The sequence below is a fragment of the Uranotaenia lowii genome, chromosome 2 (genome assembly GCF_029784155.1).
Source record: "Uranotaenia lowii strain MFRU-FL chromosome 2, ASM2978415v1, whole genome shotgun sequence".
In the NCBI taxonomy this organism is placed as follows: domain Eukaryota; kingdom Metazoa; phylum Arthropoda; class Insecta; order Diptera; family Culicidae; genus Uranotaenia; species Uranotaenia lowii.
In genome coordinates this window covers 383076953-383100123 of record NC_073692.1, presented here as the reverse complement: position 1 = coordinate 383100123, position 23171 = coordinate 383076953, and the positions used below count along the sequence as shown (strand labels likewise).

General features: G+C 34.6%; 1 protein-coding gene across 1 annotated transcript in view; it reads right to left on the bottom strand.

Moving 5' to 3' along the window:
• LOC129743239 (potassium voltage-gated channel subfamily KQT member 1-like) overlaps nucleotides 1–23171 on the bottom strand; it is a 207650-nt gene that overhangs the window by 102475 nt on the left and 82004 nt on the right. Inside the window, exon 4 of the mRNA XM_055735216.1 lies at nucleotides 20721–20938. Within this exon, the coding sequence (XP_055591191.1) occupies nucleotides 20721–20938 (218 nt within the window). The remainder of the gene's footprint in view (nucleotides 1–20720; nucleotides 20939–23171) is intronic.

Sequence of the window (23171 nt, the reverse complement as noted above, 5' to 3'; positions counted from 1 at the left end):
GGATTTGAAATTTGTTCCGGCCTAATAATATTGGAAAACCGCCTCAATCTTATTATATTTATTTGAACTTAAAACGATAATTTTAATGTAACTCATAAGCATTCCAGATTACTCGGTTTTGAATGGGCTTGTCCGGGACTTTCAAAGAAAAAAATTGGAAATGCCCGGTTCGGTCCGGTTGCCCAGATGTCAAGGAAAAATGCCCGTTTTTTTCCAGATTATTTAAAATTTTCAACTTGTTTTGGCGCAATAAATTTGCATGCATTTTTTGGATTTGTGAGATATGATTTTAGATGTGCCTTGGTAAAAAATCATGTTTCGTGTGTTTATTTCTCACTTTTAACCTCACGTTTTGTGGAAAAAACCTTGATTTGACTGGATTCACCCGGATAAAAAAGCCGGTTTTGAGTTTAAAATTCAAAAACTCAATGCCCAGATTTGCCCAGCTTGGATACGTACAGGAAAAAATGTGTAAAGTTAACTCAATAAATAACGGGTTGATTAGTAAATAGGTACATGAAATTCATATACAAAATTTCAAAATTGAGAATCAAGACTTACAAACTAAAATTTGGCAGCTTTTCAAACTCGAATCAGCATTGAGAATAAAAAAAATGAATTCTGTAAATCTATTTGGAAACTTATTAACAGGATCAATTCATGAAATCATTAACTAAATTGGTTTTTACACCTCGAAGCATTTTTCTATGATTCAATTGTGATCCCTGCAGCCAATTTTTACCAAAACGACACACATTTTAAACGAAGTTTCAATAACGGGCATATTTTTTAAATTTTTGATTAGGGGTTAGTCACCGTCAATATATTTTTATTAATTTTTTTCTCGAAACTTTGAAACTATCCAAAAACTAATTTTGCCAGTTGAAATTTATTTTTTCTTTACATTTTGTCACATTATTTCTGATTTATACTAATTTATACAAACCGCAGATTTTTTTCCAGATATCTAAGCTTTAGCAAGCCTTGATGAATAATCTACAACGTTTTGAAATTTTTTCTTCATTCCATTAGACCCACAATTCCGAAGAAAACCATGTAGCATAGAATGAGATTTTTAATTATTCAGATGCACTAAATTCTGTAGACACATTCGCTTGATGTCATGAGTATCTACTAGTTGTCAGGAGCATGATTGTTAAAGATTTAAATTTCAAACTACATAAATATCACTTGAATTTAACCTCATACTTCTGAATTTTGAAAAAAAACTTTCAAAATCTGGGAATGTCATTAAAAAGCTTGATAATTTCAAGAAAATTTATTTCCCTTTACTTTACTATTTTACAGTCCCCCCACAATCATGGGTCACACACAATTATTAGTCACCGATCATTAGAACTGCTGATATCTACTAAACCAAAAGAAATTATATCATATTATAATTTTTAGTCAATCGATAATATCATCAAAATGCATTAAAAATATTATTTGTGCGTTTTATAACAGTAAAATTGCTGTTTGAATACTTTTTATCAAAGGTGAACTATAAGCTGTGGAACTATCGCATAAAATTCCAATGTTATAAGGTTGACATCTTAAACCGTTAAGCCCCTTATGCGGATATTTCAAAGATTCCAACCACATGAATTGGTCTCATATAAGCACAAAAGAAGAGTTTACATTTTCCAAATAAAACTGAGCGAATGATATGCTAAAATTCAATAATATTTAGCAAAATAAAAGTGACCCATAATTGTTACAGAATCCACCAAGTTCCACACAATCATGGGTCACTTTTTCACAAGCAAAACAAAACATTTCTTGGTTGCTAGCTCAACCCAATTGCCCCTTGAACGTATATTATGTGTAAAGCACCAAACCGAATAGCGACAGTAGGACTAGCGACGCATTTTTACTAGCGGGATTCCTGTCATTCGCTGGTTTGTTTTTCTTTTTTCAGTCCAGTAGGCGATTTTGATGTAGTACTCGAACATTGTTTATGTTATTTACTGTACATTTTCCTTAGGGCGTCAATCGCATGCTTCAAGTCTCCTAGGAAACTCGCGCTGCGTCGTTATTATTTTCAACGTCGCGACGTATGCGACGTGTCGCTAGTAGGCAAAGCTGCTATGATTACTAGCGCTCATATTTTGGATTTTTTCTGCATCCATAATACCTACTAGCAAAGAATGCCCCTGAATGTTTGCCAGAAACTTGTTGATTTTCATGTTGATATTCGGGTGTTGCCATGGGCTTCTATGTGACTAATAATTGTGGGCAATATGACTAATAATTGTTACAAGCTTCAATTTTGACCCATAATTGTGGTTTTGAAAAACGTTGATTGTTTCGGTAAAATATATTATTTTTTAACAAAATTGGAAACAAAATCATGTTTGAAATCAAAGAGGGAATGTTTAATGACTGAAATTCAAGCAAAGCTTGATGTTTGGTCCACTTACGCCCGAATGAACGAACATTTTGTGGTTTAATGATACGTTAAGTGACTAATGATTGTGGGGGGACTGTATAAGCTTTTTTTTTGCTGATGAAATAATAAATATCCTGCTTTTATTAATATGTTCAAATTTTGAACTTTATGGATTTTAATTTGAGTTGATATAAAATCATACCATATCAGAAGAGTTGACGATCCAGAAGAGATCCTTGATGATAATCAAAAACAAATTTAATGAAATATCACTCATTTTACTGGTTGTGCTAAACGTAAAAACTTATGTTACACAAATAACACACGACGTATTACAGGACACGACACTTAACGTTTTTATTAACGGAAAAAGGAATTAAATTTACCTTTTTTGTCGACCGGGTTCGGGCTCGATGTTGCCCATCTACAACATCGTACAACAGCGTACGTCACCATAGCCGAGGTTTGTATGAATCAGAATTTCTTCTTGTTTCGGGGTAAATTCTACAAACAAACCTTCGGCTCCGTAGCAACGCTACCACATTCAAACCAGAAAGAGATGAATCCCAAAGAGTCAGCCTGCCGTACCACCCACCACTGACAAATAGTATCCGTAAGATTCTCTCTAAACATGGTCTGAAAGTGGCTTACAAAAGTTCAAACACTTTGAAAGATCGACTGGTTTCTCTAAAAGACAAAGTGCTACCGGAAGAGAGATCTGGAATTTATGAGATTCCATGTCAAAACTGCCCGGCCGTCTATATTGGGCAAACCAGACGGAAATTCAGAACCAGAATCAAAGAGCACAAAAATGCAGTAGATAACAGCAGGAGCAACGAATCAAGTGTAGCTGCCCACACGTCAGAACTTAATCATCACATAGATTGGGAAAAGGTTAAGTTCAAAAAATGTGTACGCAAAGCGTCACATTTAAACGCATGGGAATCCAGGTATATCACCACATCGGAAAGGCCACTTATGAACGAGGATGACGCTCCAATCATATCACCGCTTTTCAACCTGCTCAAACCAAATTTTCAACAACCCGACTACCCTTTGACGAATACTATTGGATAGTATGAACATGTATTAGTGTTTTTCCTTCATCTAGTCAGTCGGACATCGTCCTGTAGATGGGCAACATCGAGCCCGAAACCGGTCGACAAAAAAGGTAAATTTAATTCCTTTTTCCGTTAGTAACAACGATAAGTGTCGTGTCCTGTAATACGTCGTGTGTTATTTGTGTTAATAAAATATCCAAGAGTTAGAAGAAAACTCTCATGGATTTTAATTTTATTTAGTAATTAATGAACATTAGATTAATCATTCATATATTTTGTTTTATTTTTTTTTAAATTAAAACAAAAACAATAAGTCTTTCATGTGGCACTTTCAAACTCTGAAATTTCGATAATTTTTGTTCTTACGACTTAAAAGATTGCCACAAATCACAGCCAGTATGGGTTGTGACGTCATCTGTGGTTACGTAACGGCAAATTTTGCACCCTAGTGTTGGATATGGCTTAATTCATGCATTGCTTGACCTCACTTGGGCCTACATTTAATTTTCACTCACACATTTTTAGCAATAATACTCAGCTCAATTTTTGGATGATAAAATATGGTTGTTAGGAAACTAGATGTTTTTAGTATCAAATAATGAAAAATCAATCATTTTGTTTGTTAATCCAGCTGAAAACAGGAATATGGGAATAAATGGATTTAAACTTAAGAGTGAATATAACCGACGTGATTTTCAAACCTTCGAAATATCATATCGTAAAAAATTATAATAGTTCACCCGCATTTAACGGAGAATTAATGAGACGTCGATGTGTTCGAGCGCTCCGACTCGTTAACAGTGATGAATACCACCCTGAAAAAGTTGGCCCATTTTTGAAGCCTAGATAATAACATTTTTATCTTAACTATTATCGAAATGCAGTCTGCGGATGAAATATTTGTCATAGTTTGGGCTTTATCAAAAAGCGTGTTCAAAAGAAATCGGCCGAAGGAAACCAAAGTTATTGATGAAAAACTGGTTTTTCATGTTTCTCCCAAATGAATTATTTTAAAATCCCATACAAACTTTAGGCACGTTGAGCGACCCTTCATGTGATTCGATCTGGCCGAAATTTGCCATGAGATCTTGTACTAGGCTTACGATCAATTTTAGCCTGCAGCGCATATCATTTCACAGGGTTTGAATTTTTCATACAAATTTGGGGCAGTCCATTTCACATTCGATGTGATTTTTTTTTTCAAGTACTCGTTAAATTTGAAATACTCAGAGCACGGCTACCTTTTACTCAGACGTCGCCTCATGTATGAAGCAGCCGACGGCTGATCTTAATGAACTCAAAAATCAGCGGAAAAATTACTCAGACGTCAGAAAATTCGGCACTCAGAGAACTCGAGTGCTTGAAGGCGACAACTGAGTAAATGTTGATCAGTTTGTGCGCGGCGGTCAGACTTGGTTGTTTTCGTGCGGCAAAAGCTAGAAAATTTACAAGGTGAATATTCATTCTAAAGGTAATTTCTGGCTATTAATTCAATATTATTTTTATTACAGGTTTCTGTGACGAAGTAATCATGGTTCAAACACAATTATTATGGAATATTACGGCATCATGGGTCCCGGCCCGGGAGACTAAACCCGACGGGAAAAAAAAATTTCCATAAGTTTGTGATTTTTTTTAAATAAATGTGTTTGCACAACATTTGGACTTTTGTTATTCATCAGATCAACTAATCCATCATTTGTCTGAAAAATAATACAGGTTTTAACTATACTAGCATAGAAAAGCGGCCAAAAACCGCTTCAGAATTTTTCGCGCATTCTGAGTAACCATGACTCAGTTGTCGCGAAAAGGGCTGTTAGTCAGTTCTGAGTAAAAGCCGTTTAGTCAGAACTGAGTAGGTGCGGTTTTGGCGACAACTGAGTAGCCGTCACTCTGAACTGAGTAGCTGAAAGTTAGCGAGTAGAAGCGCTGGCCCAGAATATTCAAAGCGAAGTGGATTAATCCGAAAGAATTATGCTAAAAAAAGGGTTTTAAAATTCTGTTGGAACATTTCAATAAACAAACCTTCTTTTCGAGCTTTTGAGGAATTTTCAACTTTCTGTTTATTCCCGGAGAGCTTGCCGTTCAGAAACCAAAGATGTGCTTAATTTAGTCCACAAAGATGCTTTAGAAAAAGCAGAAAAAGCTGGCGTACTCGCCTTAGATTAACATGAAATGTTTCTAACTATGGCTAGCTATGGCTGGCGATTCGGCCTAATTTAAAGCTGACATTTTTGCATAAGTTAGAGTTGGCGTTTCCGTCTTTTCAAACTGACGTTTCTGCTTCAGTTAAAGCGGGCGTTTCCGCCTCAAATATAGCTTGTGTTTCCGCCTTAGGTGAAGCTGGCGTTACCGACTCAGTTTTAGCTGCCGTTTCTACCTTATTTCAAGCTTGCGCTTCCGCCTTAGTTTAAGCTAACGTTCTTTCCAAACATAAAACTACGGGTGTTTCTGTCTATAAAAAACTGAAGATGGCGATTTTCATCTCATTCGTATCGACTCAAAACTTTTAAATAGCGCTGCCGCCTGGAATAATTGACCGCGTCTTTAAGAATTTTACGCCGTATTTTGTTTGAAATCTCTAGTTGGCAATCGTTTTCAATGGACAAGTTTTCGGCGCCCGTCACTCATTGATTCAAACATACTGACCTGACCTTGCATGCGATTTCCATTGTTGGCTCTAATCATTGGAGACACCGGACAAAGCGACTGGAGATATTTTTATAAATACGAACAAGCTTGACGAGGCTAGCTTTGTTCCAGCTACTGGCAAGATTACCAATGTAAAATGTAAAAGCTGGAAACATCCAGTTACCGGATGGCCTTCGACCAGAACCGATCAAATCGCTTGCTACTAACCGTGGAAGTTACTTCCTTAACCCGCTATACTCTTCGCGCTGGTCGCGGGCAAACTGTGTGTGTGAGCAACGAACATATTTTCCCGTAACGAGGAGCGATCGAGTTTAAACGTCTAAGTGTTATAAAAAATCTTTACGTTCTAAATTGTCCGTTACTCACAAAAAGCATTTGCAACCCTGCCCGATGTTGACTGATTCTCGGGAGAAGACAAAAGTTGATGTTTCACTTCCCGATGGATGGTTTTTCTTCCTCGGGGCTAGTAATTATCTGTTTGCGTCCAAGTGTTGCCCATCAAATATTGAGTATTTGTTGTTCCGGGACAGAAAAGTTTCCCATTAAAAGAAGCATTATGAACATGTTCCTAAAAAAACCATCTTGTTGTTTGGTACATATTACTTATGTAGAAAAAATATCTCAATATAAAATTTTCCAGCTGTTGAAAATTCAATTATTGTGAATATCATTCAACAAATTCCCACTTTGCTGAATTATTATTTGAAATTAATTCAATAAATTGATGTTATTGCTCAATTGGCTGCAACCGATGTTTCATTTCATTCACCTCAAAAGGAGAACCGAATAACCCTCCAATGAATGTTACCTGGCCTCACACCGGAAGGCAATCAATCATAATTATTTCAGCGCCAGAATATAAATAAAAATTGCTCTCCACAGTACGGCACTTCCACAGGCAGGGCTCAATTCCACAAGGAGCACCCCGTTTATGCCGCAGCAATTGTCGACATTTGACGACGCGAGAATGATTAATTCATCATTTTTTCCGGGACAGTAGGTTTTTTTTCTACTGACCATCACAATTATCGAATAATTATTTGATGTTGTTCAATGGATTAATGTCTCTTTTGATGTTTCACGGTCGCTTATGAAATAATTATTATGACTGGATAAGCGGACACATATTTGTATTTTCGGAGGGCTTGAGGCGAAAAAAAACAGCCAAAGCAAACAAATTGTGGATGATGCTCAAAAAAAGGTTAACTCAAAAGCTATATATTATTTGAATTTTTTCTCACAAACCTTGAAAAAAAAAGAACTTAACAGATAAGATTAAAAACTCAAAAAGATTTAAATGCATTTTGGCGCAGTGAAACAATAAATTTACTTTTAACTTTTGCTATTTAAGCTGTTGTCAATATTTAAAATATTTAAGAAAAAGTTGGGATAAGCAACACCATTGTCTTTTTATCATTTTAATCATTTTTGTCATTTTTGTCATTTTTGTCATTTTTGTCATTTTTGTCATTTTTGTCATTTTTGTCATTTTTGTCATTTTTGTCATTTTTGTCATTTTTGTCATTTTTGTCATTTTTGTCATTTTTGTCATTTTGGTCATTTTTGTCATTTTTGTCATTTTTGTCATTTTTGTCATTTTTGTCATTTTTGTCATTTTTGTCATTTTTGTCATTTTTGTCATTTTTGTCATTTTTGTCATTTTTGTCATTTTTGTCATTTTTGTCATTTTTGTCATTTTTGTCATTTTTGTCATTTTTGTCATTTTTGTCATTTTTGTCATTTTTGTCATTTTTGTCATTTTTGTCATTTTTGTCATTTTTGTCATTTTTGTCATTTTTGTCATTTTTGTCATTTTTGTCATTTTTGTCATTTTTGTCATTTTTGTCATTTTTGTAATTTTTGTCATTTTTGTCATTTTTGTCATTTTTGTCATTTTTGTAAGAAAGGTAATTTTTGTCATTTTTGTCATTTTTGTCATTTTTGTCATTTTTGTCATTTTTGTCATTTTTGTCATTTTTGTCATTTTTGTCATTTTTGTCATTTTTGTCATTTTTGTCATTTCTGTCATTTTTGTAATTTTTGCCATTTTTGTCATTTTTGTCATTTTTGTCATTTTTGTCATTTTTGTCATTTTTGTCATTTTTGTCATTTTTGTCATTTTTGTCATTTTTGTCATTTTTGTCATTTTTGTCATTTTTGTCATTTTTGTCATTTTTGTCATTTTTGTCATTTTTGTCATTTTTGTCATTTTTGTCATTTTTGTCATTTTTGTCATTTTTGTCATTTTTGTCATTTTTGTCATTTTTGTCATTTTTGTCATTTTTGTCATTTTTGTCATTTTTGTCATTTTTGTCATTTTTGTCATTTTTGTCATTTTTGTCATTTTTGTCATTTTTGTCATTTTTGTCATTTTTGTCATTTTTGTCATTTTTGTCATTTTTGTCATTTTTGTCATTTTTGTCATTTTTGAATTAAAGGTAATTTTTGTCATTTTTGTCATTTTGGTAAGAAAGGTAATTTTTGTCATTTTTGTCATTTTTGTCATTTTTGTCATTTTTGTCATTTTTGTAATTTTTGTAATTTTTGTAATTTTTGTCATTTTTGTCATTTTTGTCATTTTTGTCATTTTTGTCATTTTTGTCAGTTTTGTCAGTTTTGTCAGTTTTGTCATTTTTGTCATTTTTGTCATTTTTGTCATTTTTGTCATTTTTGTCATTTTTGTCATTTTTGTCATTTTTGTCATTTTTGTCATTTTTGTAATTTTTGTCATTTTTGTCATTTTTGTCATTTTTGTAATAAAGGTAATTTTTGTCATTTTTGTCATTTTTGTCATTTTTGTAAGTGTTCCGGATCGTCCCAAGCAAACGATAACTTCGAGTGGACTGTATTTCACTCTTGGGAACGATCGGGGGAACACTTCACACACAACACTTAACTGTCCGGGGGTGCAATTAAGGCTACCCAATTGATTGAACCTCTGTTGTCACTCGAGGTGGGCGAAGTGATATCGATCACAGGGGATTACTTTTCTTCCATTTGAATCCACAAAACTAACCGATTTGGGGGAAACTTTACTTTTATTCCCAACTATGCGACCCGACGGGGTTAAGTAAATCTGAAGGCGATGTTTGCTTTACGGAGGTTGCTGCGAACTGATTTATTTGTGCTATGCTATGCTGGTAAACAGATCGTACCACGAACACGATCACACGATCGGTCACGGAGAGTGAGTTCTCAGGAGAGAACTCTCTTTTATGCTCAGTCGCTAGGGTGGCTCTTGCTTTATAGCACATAATTTATGATGTTCCAAAACACGCCGGCCCCCTTGAAACCATACGGGTTTCGAAACAAAATATTACAAACATTATCTTAATCTATACATTCGCTTTGGATAACTTATCAACTAACTGAATACAATACTAACATTCAATTTCACAACTCATTAAAATCATACATAAAACATTTTGTTGTCAAGCGTTATGTCCGTGTACACGCTTCTTAAACAGACTGGAATCTCTGGGACCGGGTAGCAATTGCTCTCTTCTCCTATCGATGCTGTTCTGAATGGTACTGAAACAAACATATGCATTTGCTTGTTGTTTTGATTAGCTGGCTGGTTGTCTCTGGGTAATTAGAGTTCTGCGGGATAAAAATCAAATTTGCGAAGTTTTGGCCGTAAAAAACCACACAATTTCGAAGGTAAGTCGCACATATCGTATCATACGGGTAGCAGCTGATGGATTACTCCATTCTTTTCGTTCAGGTGCTGCTGCTGTTGGTGTCGCGGAGTGCCCTCCGCTGGGTGGGGAAATTTGTTTTTCCTCGCTGATGTTGATCCCATTGCTGGCTGGCAACCAGCAACGAAGAATGTTGGGCCGTGTCGATTCTTGTTGTAAGTATATTTCAAAATGTGCGAAAAGTTTTGAAATTTGACTACTTCTTTCTTCCTCATTGTAGATGACGATGACTTGGTGGAGATGGTGATTGTCTGGAACCGGAAAGTGATGACTTCGTGATGACATGGTGAGTACAATTGGATAATTCTCCAGCCTGTCGATCTCTGACCAGAGGCCGACTTTCAATGGATGACTGGTGACCGGTGATATGTCAACCTGTCGAATTTCGACCGGAGGTTGACACAGGACTTGTGCTGCACCGATGATTACCTGTCGACATTCGACCGGAAGTTGGTTTTGATAGCTGGAGGAACCGTGGACCAATGTTCATTGTGATGACTATCGTTTGTTCGATACCTAACCCGTCGACTTTCGACCAGGGGTTGGCACCTGAAGCTGGATTTATCAATAAATAGATGGCCAACTGACGAATTGTTTTTTGATAAGTGTATCCGGAATCGACGATTGAATGATGACTTCCTTTCGATAAACGATAAATTTTGCGCTGACATTGGGAATTGACCAGGGAACCCTTTGAACCTTCTTGCGTAACCGGTGCCTACTTGTGGGCCTATTTTCAACTGATAATGCCGTATATCCCAGATTCGTTCGAACTCCAAGATGCTTTTGTGCGCCATGCCGAATTGTGCTCTAGGCCGGACCGAAAAATGTTGCTGAGCCGGGCCTGATGTTGCTGGCTGGTGGATAGCAACGACGAACACTAGACCATTTCGATTTTGTCATATGTTTGATTTTCAAAAGATAATAAAATTTTGAAAATTTCATGATGATGATGATGTTTATTGTTGTGATGGTCATCAGTAGGGGATGGTAGAGGGCTATTCCGATGAAATTTGGTGAATGGTGGCGATTATGCGTGAAGGAGAATTCCGAGTCCGATGTGCAGGATGTTGGCGTTGTTGTTCAATGGAACAATCACCGCATGATGGGTGTTTAGGGTGATCAAACGATGATGCCGATGTTGTCGATATCACAACCTGTCGACTTTCGACCAGAGGTTGTAACTCGAGTGTTTGGCTGTTCCTTGTTCGACCGATGACTAATGATCGAAGTGTCAACCCGTCGATTTCCGACCAGAAGTTGACACCTGACCAAGCGACCGTTGTAATAGCCACTTCCGCTTCTTAGGACAAATTCTTGATCGATGATACCGTGAATCAGTTGCAAGGGACGAGAATTCCGGTGTATTTGCTAGTCCGGACTGGACTTATGGTGGTGGATTGGACAGGAGGTTCTCGGTTGGGGGTTGTTGGTGGCGTCAGAGGTCCGATTGGTGAGGTTCATGAAAAGAACAATAATTCGAAAGGACTTTAGCGAGTTTTTGAATACTCTTTAGCAGCATGCACCCTTTTACCGATTTTTCAATTTGACACATAACATTTACAGACAAATACAAACTCATAACTGACATTTTCAGTTCTGACAAAATTATTTCTGACTGTTCAATCTGACAAGTTCTGACTTTGCATTCTGACATGTTTCAATTTCCGACTTATGTAATCTGACACAATCATTCTTGATCAACTGACTTTATGTTGTCGACATGATTGCTATCGCGCATGGAAAGTAATAAGGTTGTGTAGATGTCTCGGTCAACTATTTCGTTTTTGTTCTATTTTTCACGTTTTCTTGCCCATTGACTATTTTCTTTAAAGTAGACCATTCAAACAGAAACTTTAAGCTCATGATTAGCTCTAACAACCGTTACATTGTCACCTATGACAATGTCTGCTGTCGACCCTTTCCAACGCTTATTTTTTCGTCGATTTTAGACCGCGAGTTGTACCGTTTTTCGCAGAGTGTGTTGTGTGCTGATGGTTCTTCTCGACGTCTGCACTGGTAGGATATAGATGTAGACGGAGGCATAGAATGGGGGACATTTTAGTCATTCTGACCAACTGGGTCCACCGTCAATTCTTCGTTCGACAAACGACGATTGAGGTGCGACACGATGAAGCAAAATTTCAAGTGGTTTTGCAGTTGTGCTGTCCGATTTCAGCTCGTATACGAAGCGATCTAAAATTTTGACCAATGTGGGTTGGCCTTCGACGAATTTGTTCTACTCGCAAATCTTCAAGATGAGCTGAAGAAATTCCAACAAATGGCCGAGTGATGCGAATTACTTCAGGACCTTCGTCCGACTGACTGATTTTCTGACGTAAAAACTGACATAGATTCTGACTGTTGTACTGAATGGGTTTCTGACCGATTTTTCGATAAAGTTCTGAAAGTTTTTCCGAATGTTTTTCTGAATGGATTTCTGAATGAGTTTCTGAATGTAGTTTCGACAAGTTCCGCTTTGGGATCTGAATGTTTTTCTGACTCAACCAAATGATTTACTGACAGTTTTACTGACCGATACAAGATAGGCAATTTCCGTAAAGCACGAGACATAACCTGTTCCGTGTGATCTCAACATTTCTGGAGATGCAGTGGATTGTAATACTACTAGAGGCGTAGCAAAAAATATGTATACCACTCCAACGTTCATGCAAACGTGTGTTTTCAAACCGTTTTTCAGCGCGAATGATAGCAGTCGACAACAATAAACTGACAAACTCATACTCTGTATGGGTTACTGACTGATTCCAAAGTGTGCAAAAGATTGTCTGTGGTGTGTTGTGGGAATACTTGTGGGTTGACTTGTGGGATGGGTGCTTGAATGACTGGGTACGAATTGGTAGATGGCCGACTAGTTTGATTGTGTGTACGCTGTGTGCGTGGGCTTTGCCTCCAATGGTTTGATTCACGCTGATTGGCAGAATCGGGTCTACTGCGCGATGGTGAAACGGAGGAGGAGTAATTTGGTGAGGTCGGCCGAGCGGAATTACGAGAGGATTCGACATGGAGAAGTGTGTGATGATTAAAAGAACATATTTTGCATTTTCCTCTGGTGCAATTTATGGCAAAATGATCGGGTCTTAAACAATTCAAACACAAGCGACGTTTTCGTACTTCGGAAATCCGTTGTGGAACTGACCAATCCTTCATATTCAAACACTGGAAGACATTGTTATGACGTTGTCCACAAAAGACACAACGTTCAGGAGGCTGCGAGGTGAGATGTATTGTTGTGTTCCTGAAGCGCCGATACTCTGTCTCAGGTGAGCCTCTTAACCGGTGATAGTGTGACACAGGAGCATTGTTAGCGACGAGGGACTGGAGAACTAAGCACTGATCTCGAAGGAAGTTCATCAAGCTGGCGTAGGTGGGCACTTCCTTTGAGTTGTGATGCGTTTCCCACTGCCGAAGAGTTACTGGATCCAATCTCATGCTGACCATGTGAGCTAACAATGTTGACCAGCTTTCCGTGTTTTCCCCAATCTTGTCCAGCATCTGTAAGTTTTTGTCGAAGTCACTGATGAGGCGATTCAGCGACTCACTGTGCTCTCGATGTATTGGCTCGATCGCAAAAAGCGCGTCCAGATGTGCCTTGACGATGAGCTTTTTGTTTTCATAGCGCTTTTCCAAAACGTTCCATGCCACCTGGTAGTTTGCTGCCGTGAGTTCAATTGAGCTGATCTCTTGGAGTGCTTCGTCCGTCACCGATGACCTCAAGTATGTGAATTTGTCAATTGGGGAAAGCTGGTCGTTGTTATGGATTAGGCTCTGGAACATGTCGCGGAATGTTACCCAGTCTCGAATTCTTCCACTGAAATGGGGCAGCTGGATTTCAGGAAGTTTTACGCGAGACATAACCGAACTTGAAGATGTTTCTGACGATTCAACTGACACTGGTTTCGTACGTTTGAAAGCTAGCAGGGAAGATTTCGCTGCGCAGTAAACCTCTTCGACCTGGGACGCAGCCTCGTCAAAATCTGCCTCACGCTTGGCGATTTTGGATTTCACTCGTTTATCGCGCTGCCCGTCAGTTTCCTTGGATTCGGGCTTTAATTCGAGGTCTTCTTCGTCCAAAATCAGCTTAATTTTTCGCTGAACGACGTCGAATTTCCTCATTGCATCTTCTAACAACTCTAATCGAACGTCGATTTGATTCTCATGCCGTTCCATCGAAAAAGTTTCGACGAACCTTGCTACTCCATTGATGGTCCGCTTTAACTGCCTGTCTTGCTCCTTGAGCTCGTTGAAATCGACGTCCTCCATAATGATCTGACTAAAAAACTGACTTGGATTCCACAAAAAACTGACTTAATTTCCGACACAAACTGACTCAGTCCAAAATTTCAAAAGAAAAACTGGAATTCCGAAAAAAGTATAAAAAAAACTTTGATTTTATCACTTCGACACGTCCGCTTGTTTCAACTGCACTAATAAATTGCCAATCACACATGAATTTTCCAAAATTATCAAAATAATTAATTTTGGAATATAGTGTTAACACCGACACGACCTAATGATCTCCGCTGATCATTAAATAATTATACTGACATAGGTAAAAACCACTGACTTGAATCAACTCTCACTGATTGAAAAAAATAATTGCCGTACGCTCACCTTGACTATGAATGTGTAAAAACAATCGTGTAAAGGTCTCGACTCAACTCAACGTTAGTTTAATATTTCTATGGAAAAGAATGTACCAAAGCGCCCGATTGACAAGGGAAAAATGTTCAATAATTGCTGCCAAGTGAATCCAAACGAAACAGCGAATGATGAAAGATTTATGACCAAGGACTGCACACAATATCGTAAGTAAAAAGTGACCCAATTCGTAAAAATTGAAGCAAATTCAATCAAATTTATTTACCCACAAGTTTCCAAAGAAAGAGCAAACACCACCAATCATGCACACTTTTACTTTCCTGCTGTGTCTGGTTCCGACTCCGTAGACCCAGGAAAGTTCCGACCGACAATCTGATTCAGGTATTGTTCGCCCTCCGTGATGCTTTGTGTTGCAGCAAAATGGTGTTCCGGCGATGATGCGAATAGCGCTAGGATGCGCGATGGTGTAGCAGCGATGGCGTAGCGGCTTGATGCTAGATGAAGTGCAATGGCCGTGCACTGATGCCTCTTGGTAGGCTTTCCGGGTTCTTCCGTCGGGTTTACTGGCCACTATCCGGCTCGAAGGACCAAAAAATGTTCCGGATCGTCCCAAGCAAACGATAACTTCGAGTGGACTGTATTTCACTCTTGGGAACGATCGGGGGAACACTTCACACACAAACCTCTGTTGTCACTCGAGGTGTGGCGAAGTGATATCGATCACAGGGGATTACTTTTCTTCCATTTGAATCCACAAAACTAACCGATTTGGGGGAAACTTTACTTTTATTCCCAACTATGCGACCCCGACGGGGTTAAGTAAATCTGAAGGCGATGTTTGCTTTACGGAGGTTGCTGCGAACTGATTTATGTGATGTATGTGCTATGCTTATGCTGGTAAACAGATCGTACCACGAACACGATCACACGATCGGTCACGGAGAGTGAGTTCTCAGGAGAGAACTCTCTTTTATGCTCAGTCGCTAGGGTGGCTCTTGCTTTATAGCACATAATTTATGATGTTCCAAAACAGTAAGAAAGGTAATTTTTGTCATTTTTGTCATTTTTGTCATTTTTGTCATTTTTGTCATTTTTGTCATTTTTGTCATTTTTGTCATTTTTGTCATTTTTGTCATTTTTGTCATTTTTGTCATTTTTGTCATTTTTGTCATTTTTGTCATTTTTGTCATTTTTGTCATTTTTGTCATTTTTGTCATTTTTGTCATTTTTGTCATTTTTGTCATTTTTGTCATTTTTGTCATTTTTGTCATTTTTGTCATTTTTGTCATTTTTGTCATTTTTGTCATTTTTGTCAGTTTTGTCAGTTTTGTCATTTTTGTCATTTTTGTCATTTTTGTCATTTTTGTCATTTTTGTCATTTTTGTCATTTTTGTCATTTTTGTCATTTTTGTCATTTTTGTCATTTTTGTCATTTTTGTCATTTTTGTCATTTTTGTAATTTTTTGTCATTTTTGTCATTTTTGTCATTTTTGTCATTTTTGTCATTTTTGTCATTTTTGTCATTTTTGTCATTTTTGTCATTTTTGTCATTTTTGTCATTTTTGTCATTTTTGTCATTTTTGTCATTTTTGTCATTTTTGTCATTTTTGTCATTTTTGTCATTTTTGTCATTTTTGTCATTTTTGTCATTTTTGTCATTTTTGTCATTTTTGTCATTTTTGTCATTTTTGTCATTTTTGTCATTTTTGTCATTTTTGTCATTTTTGTCATTTTTGTCATTTTTGTCATTTTTGTCATTTTTGTCATTTTTGTCATTTTTGTCATTTTTGTCATTTTTGTCATTTTTGTCATTTTCGTCATTTTTGTCATTTTTGTCATTTTTTGTCATTTTTTGTAATTTTTGTCATTTTTGTCATTTTTGTCATTTTTGTCATTTTTGTCATTTTTGTCATTTTTGTCATTTTTGTCATTTTTGTCATTTTTGTCATTTTTGTCATTTTTGTAATAAAGGTAATTTTTGTCATTTTTGTCATTTTTGTCATTTTTGTAAGAAAGGTAATTTTTGTCATTTTTGTCATTTTTGTCATTTTTGTCATTTTTGTCATTTTTGTCATTTTTGTCATTTTTGTCATTTTTGTCATTTTTGTCATTTTTGTCATTTTTGTCATTTTTGTCATTTTTGTCATTTTTGTCATTTTTGTCATTTTTGTCATTTTTGTCATTTTTGTCATTTTTGTCATTTTTGTCATTTTTGTCATTTTTGTCATTTTTGTCATTTTTGTCATTTTTGTCATTTTTGTCATTTTTGTCATTTTTGTCATTTTTGTCATTTTTGTCATTTTTGTCATTTTTGTCATTTTTGTCATTTTTGTCATTTTTGTCATTTTTGCCATTTTTGTCATTTTTGTCATTTTTGTCATTTTTGTCATTTTTGTCATTTTTGTCATTTTTGTCATTTTTGTCATTTTTGTCATTTTTGTCACTTTTGTCACTATTGTCATTTTTGTCATTTTTGTCATTTTTGTCATTTTTGTCATTTTTGTCATTTTTGTCATTTTTGTCATTTTTGTCATTTTTGTCAGTTTTGTCAGTTTTGTCATTTTTGTCATTTTTGTCATTTTTGTCATTTTTGTCATTTTTGTAATAAAGGTAATTTTTGTCATTTTTGTCATTTTTGTCATTTTTGTAAGAAAGGTAATTTTTGTCATTTTTGTCATTTTTGTCATTTTTGTCATTTTTGTCATTTTTGTCATTTTTGTCATTTTTGTCATTTTTGTCATTTTTGTCATTTTTGTCATTTTTGTCATTTTTGTCATTTTTGTCATTTTTGTCATTTTTGTCATTTTTGTCATTTTTGTCATTTTTGTCATTTTTGTCATTTTTGTCATTTTTGTCATTTTTGTCATTTTTGTCATTTTTGTCATTTTTGTCATTTTTGTCATTTTTGTCATTTTTGTCATTTTTGTCATTTTTGTCATTTTTGTCATTTTTGTCATTTTTGTCATTTTTGTCATTTTTGTCATTTTTGTCATTTTTGTCATTTTTGTCATTTTTGTCATTTTTGTCATTTTTGTCATTTTTGTCATTTTTGTCATTTTTGTCATTTTTGTCATTTTTGTCATTTTTGTCATTTTTGTCATTTTTGTCATTTTTGTCATTTTTGTCATTTTTGTCATTTTTGTCATTTTTGTCATTTTTGTCATTTTTGTCATTTTTGTCATTTTTGTCATTTTTGTCATTTTTGTCATTTTTGTCATTTTTGTCATTTTTGTCATTTTTGTCATTTTTGTCATTTTTGTCATTTTTGTCATTTTTGTCATTTTTGTCATTTTTGTCATTTTTGTCATTTTTGTCATTTTTGTCATTTTTGTCATTTTTGTCATTTTTGTCATTTTTGTCATTTTTGTCATTTTTGTCATTTTTGTCATTTTTGTCATTTTTGTCATTTTTGTCATTTTTGTCATTTTTGTCATTTTTGTCATTTTTGTCATTTTTGTCATTTTTGTCATTTTTGTCATTTTTGTCATTTTTGTCATTTTTGTCATTTTTGTCATTTTTGTCATTTTTGTCATTTTTGTCATTTTTGTCATTTTTGTCATTTTTGTCATTTTTGTCATTTTTGTCATTTTTGTCATTTTTGTCATTTTTGTCATTTTTGTCATTTTTGTCATTTTTGTCATTTTTGTCATTTTTGTCATTTTTGTCATTTTTGTCATTTTTGTAATAAAGGTAATTTTTGTCATTTTTGTCATTTTTGTCATTTTTGTCATTTTTGTAAGAAAGGTAATTTTTGTCATTTTTGTCATTTTTGTCATTTTTGTCATTTTTGTCATTTTTGTCATTTTTGTCATTTTTGTCATTTTTGTCATTTTTGTCATTTTTGTCATTTTTGTCATTTTTGTCATTTTTGTCATTTTTGTCATTTTTGTCATTTTTGTCATTTTTGTCATTTTTGTCATTTTTGTCATTTTTGTCATTTTTGTCATTTTTGTCATTTTTGTCATTTTTGTCATTTTTGTCATTTTTGTCATTTTTGTCATTTTTGTCATTTTTGTCATTTTTGTCATTTTTGTCATTTTTGTCATTTTTGTCATTTTTGTCATTTTTGTCATTTTTGTCATTTTTGTCATTTTTGTCATTTTTGTCATTTTTGTCATTTTTGTCATTTTTGTCATTTTTGTCATTTTTGTCATTTTTGTCATTTTTGTCATTTTTGTCATTTTTGTCATTTTTGTCATTTTTGTCATTTTTGTCATTTTTGTCATTTTTGTCATTTTTGTCATTTTTGTCATTTTTGTCATTTTTGTCATTTTTGTCATTTTTGTCATTTTTGTCATTTTTGTCATTTTTGTCATTTTTGTCAGTTTTGTCAGTTTTGTCAGTTTTGTCAGTTTTGTCATTTTTGTCATTTTTGTCATTTTTGTCATTTTTGTCATTTTTGTCATTTTTGTCATTTTTGTCATTTTTGTCATTTTTGTCATTTTTGTCATTTTTGTCATTTTTGTCATTTTTGTCATTTTTGTCATTTTTGTCATTTTTGTCATTTTTGTCATTTTTGTCATTTTTGTCATTTTTGTCATTTTTGTCATTTTTGTCATTTTTGTCATTTTTGTCATTTTTGTCATTTTTGTCATTTTTGTCATTTTTGTCATTTTTGTCATTTTTGTCATTTTTGTCATTTTTGTCATTTTTGTCATTTTTGTCATTTTTGTCATTTTTGTAATAAAGGTAATTTTTGTAATAAAGGTAATTTTTGTCATTTTTGTCATTTTTGTCATTTTTGTAAGAAAGGTAATTTTTGTCATTTTTGTCATTTTTGTCATTTTTGTCATTTTTGTCATTTTTGTCATTTTTGTCATTTTTGTCATTTTTGTCATTTTTGTCATTTTTGTCATTTTTGTCATTTTTGTCATTTTTATCATTTTTGTTATTTTTGCCATTTTTGTCATTTTTGTCATTTTTGTCATTTTCGTCATTTTTGTCATTCTGTATTTATTTTTTTGACATCTAGGTAAATGAGATTTAGAACATATGTTTAAATTTGTTACTGAAAATCGGATATCGAAATTAAACTTGAGAAAATTCAATTCAAATTTTGGAAAAGAAAATAAAATCCTTCATTTCAAAATAAAGCAGTAAATAGTGGGAAAAGAATTGAAAGATTTTAGTTTTGATATAAGAAATGACTTTATTACAAAAAAAAACTTTTCTCGGAAACGTTTTTCTGCATGTAAAAAACAAGGAGAATACCTGGGGATTTAGTTCTATATAAGTTTCGTTTTCAGAAAATGATCCTTTTCCAACATTATCTTAGATCAACAAACTCGTTCTGTCTGATACGTAACTGTCAACAACAAGTAACTTTGAAATGTTCGAATCATATTCATTTTCTGTCAATGTACAAAAACAGCCACAAGAAAACATAAAAAAAAACAACACCAGAAACATGGTAATCATTATCAAAGTTTTCGTCCCATCATCCGTGGGAGTTTTTTTTGGGGAGTTTTCATACAAAAACATCATCGGAAGCTTTCCGCCTGGGGGACTTCTTCGGACCAGGTGCCAACTTTTACGAAACAAAAAAATTATCCTCTCGGTATGATCCTCCTGTTTCTGAAGGACGAAACCAGCAGCAGTAAGCAAGTAAAAGTGTGGCCATCTTTTTTTTGCCAGTCTTTGAAGCATAACCGGCCGGAGATTATTTCGGATCGAGTTTCTCTTTGTTTCTGAAGTAGCAACAACACCATAAAAGTGAGAAAAAAAACATTCTTCTTGACCGGACACCCGGATTAGGATTTCAGTTCTACGCAGTTTTCCCACTTTGCTGTGATGAGAAGTTAGTTCGTTCAAGTGACAAAAACCTTCCTTTCTTTCATTGATGTTGTGGCACACAATGTTGGTGAAAATTGATGAACTGGAAATCTTCAGTATCACTTTTTCAACACAATTAGTTTCTATGAAAGGCTTCTGCTTCTTTGAAAAGTTGATGAGAATTTTCCTATCTTTTCTAGATTTTTCTGAAATTTTCCCCAAAAAGACTTAGAAAGGTTTGAAATTTATTGAAACGTTTTGAAAAATGCTTCGATTAGATCTTCATTCCTAAGCCTTTAAATAACAGCGGATTTTATTGGTTGTAAAAGGATTATCTTTTAAGCATGGTTATTAATATTCCAAAAATCTTCTGACACGACTCAATATAGCATCTTCAAAGCTACTTAACGTCGCTTTGATAGGCAGCCGAATCCACTCAACCTTAGCCGGACACTTGCTTCTCACCCGGCCACCCACTCACTCAACTAATGCTAATACAACTTCCGCCCACTCACTACTCACCTATAATACAGATCGGCTTCCGGATGAAGCGGAGCCGGCCGCAGAATCCCATGTACTTGGAGCGACATCCGGCCGACCAGAGACGCACCAGGTATTCGACGCCGAAGAACACCACCAGGCAGATCTCCATCCAGAATAAGGTCTCGTTCGCGAACTTACTGTACTCGTCTATCGTCGAGAGTACGCTAAATATCAGACACACCAACACGAGCATAAACCTGCGCGGGGAGAGGAAGAAAAAAGAACAGGAAACGGAAGGATTAGTTTTAATGTTTATTGTTGCTTCCTGGGAAAATGTTTTACGAGTCCCGCCCGCGTTTTCAAGAGATGAAACCGGAAGATATCAAAGCTTAAATGGTAGCTCGCTGTCACACTGTTCCCTTCTTGTGGGTCGACAATTCAATTTATGGAGAAATGATATTGAAGGTCATTTTGAGCAAAGCAGTAATTCAATTTTGTACCTGAAATGTGAAGTTTTATGGTTGAAGATCATGATATGATTTATTTTATAAAATAAAAATATTATATGAACGATGCCTTTCATGTTTATGAATCAAGGCCGAAAATTTCTGTAAAAATTCAACTAAATTAGCAATATCAGAAATATATAGTATGTAATATGTAACACATTGACACAGGTCAGTGGTAAGAATCTTATTTTTAAGCATTGAATCGCGTAGCAGAACGATCAAATGTTGAGACGCTTCGTATAGTGACTTTAATCTTTCTGTGGCGACTGAAATACCTGTTAGTCTCGGTTAACAGAACCGGAAGAAGAATGTTACAAAGTAAGCCGAAATATTGTGTCAATAAGACTGTTAAGTTTTCGGAGCAATGAGTGTCAACTTTGGATACAGTATACTATGGACCACATTTGAGCCTTTTTGAAATCCATGATGATCTGAAAAATGTGTATAAAATGCGAAGAAATTCAATATCATTCTTCCTACATGAATCAAACAAATGTTTTAAAATATACTTTCCTTTAGTAAAAACGTTCGGAGAATAGATTTTATATAGTTTCAGACGCCACACGAGCTTACGAACGGAGATATAGTGTTTTTTTTAACCACTTATTCCCCTATATTTTGTTAACAATCCAGAAAAACACTGATTTGGACTTGACAAATTTTGTTATCTTGTGTGATTTTTCCGCGGAATCAAATGCAAGCTGTTTGAGCTACGGTTCGAAAAATGGAGTTTTGACTGATTTAACTCTGAATTTCCTGAAATTGAAAAATTTAATTAATTTTGAAAAAAGTAATTTCGGACTTAAAAATTTCGAACCATTGTGTGATTTTCTCCAAGATCTCCACGAAATCGAATAAAGGCTGTTTGAGCAAAAGCACGTATCGTAGAATCTAGCTATGGCTGTGTTGACCCTCAATTCCCCTACATTTTTTTTAAAATAAATTCAGGAAAAAGCATTTTCATACTTGAACATTTTGAATCCAGTGAGACCTATCATATGTGGGTTTTCCGAGGAATAAAATCAAAGGCTGTTTAAGCCTCCTTGCGCATTGTATACTGGAGCTATGGCTATTTTTTCTTACTATTCCCCTAAATTTTTTCAATTAATTCAGAATAAAATAAGTTTTGAATTAAATTTTTTTGTTAATTTGGGGTCAAAAAGGTACTTTATCACTGCTTATAAGCTCGTGCGGCGAACTATGAATTGAAACTATGTCCAATCGATTTTCCTGACATTTTTACTAAAAAAAAACATATTTCCATAGATTTGGTCCATCTACGAAGGAAAATAATGAATTTCTTTGTGGCTTGGCTTTAAAACCTTTTTTCTCATCGAGCATTGTCTTCAGAAAAATGAAAATTTCAAAAAATTTTAATAGATTGATATGTGTTATGAACATTTATCCCGATCCAATTTTTTTAGTATCCCGAAGTCCAATTCTGAAACAACTACCTATTGCATTTCTGGTCCTCATTTCAGATCAACATGTTTTGAAGAATATAAACTTTGAGGTTTGTGATTTTTGTTATCAAATCACAATGAGTATTAAATAATAAAATTTCAAAATTATATGTTTTCAAACGAAATATATCAGAAGGTCATAATAGGAGTAATGAGACGACGATACTACAGTGATGTAGCCAAAATCTTATACCTATACTTACCAGTAATAAAAATGCAAAAGGAATTGGATCTTAGTTCAATAAAAAGGGTTTCTACAAAATTCGTTGAAGGGTTGAATTTTTATTCATTAATTCAGAAGAAGTTGAACTTGAAAGTTTACATGAGCGAATTGTTGTTGGCTTATCAAACGAATCTTTAGACATTAATCTTTGGATTTTCTTTTGCTTGATTATGTTGTACAAATTGTTTTTTGACACAGCTTTAACGTATGCTATTCAAACTTATTGAAGATAAAACTTAAAGAAAATATTCACTTTAAATCAAAATTCCAATCGAAGGTCATATTGTAAACATCA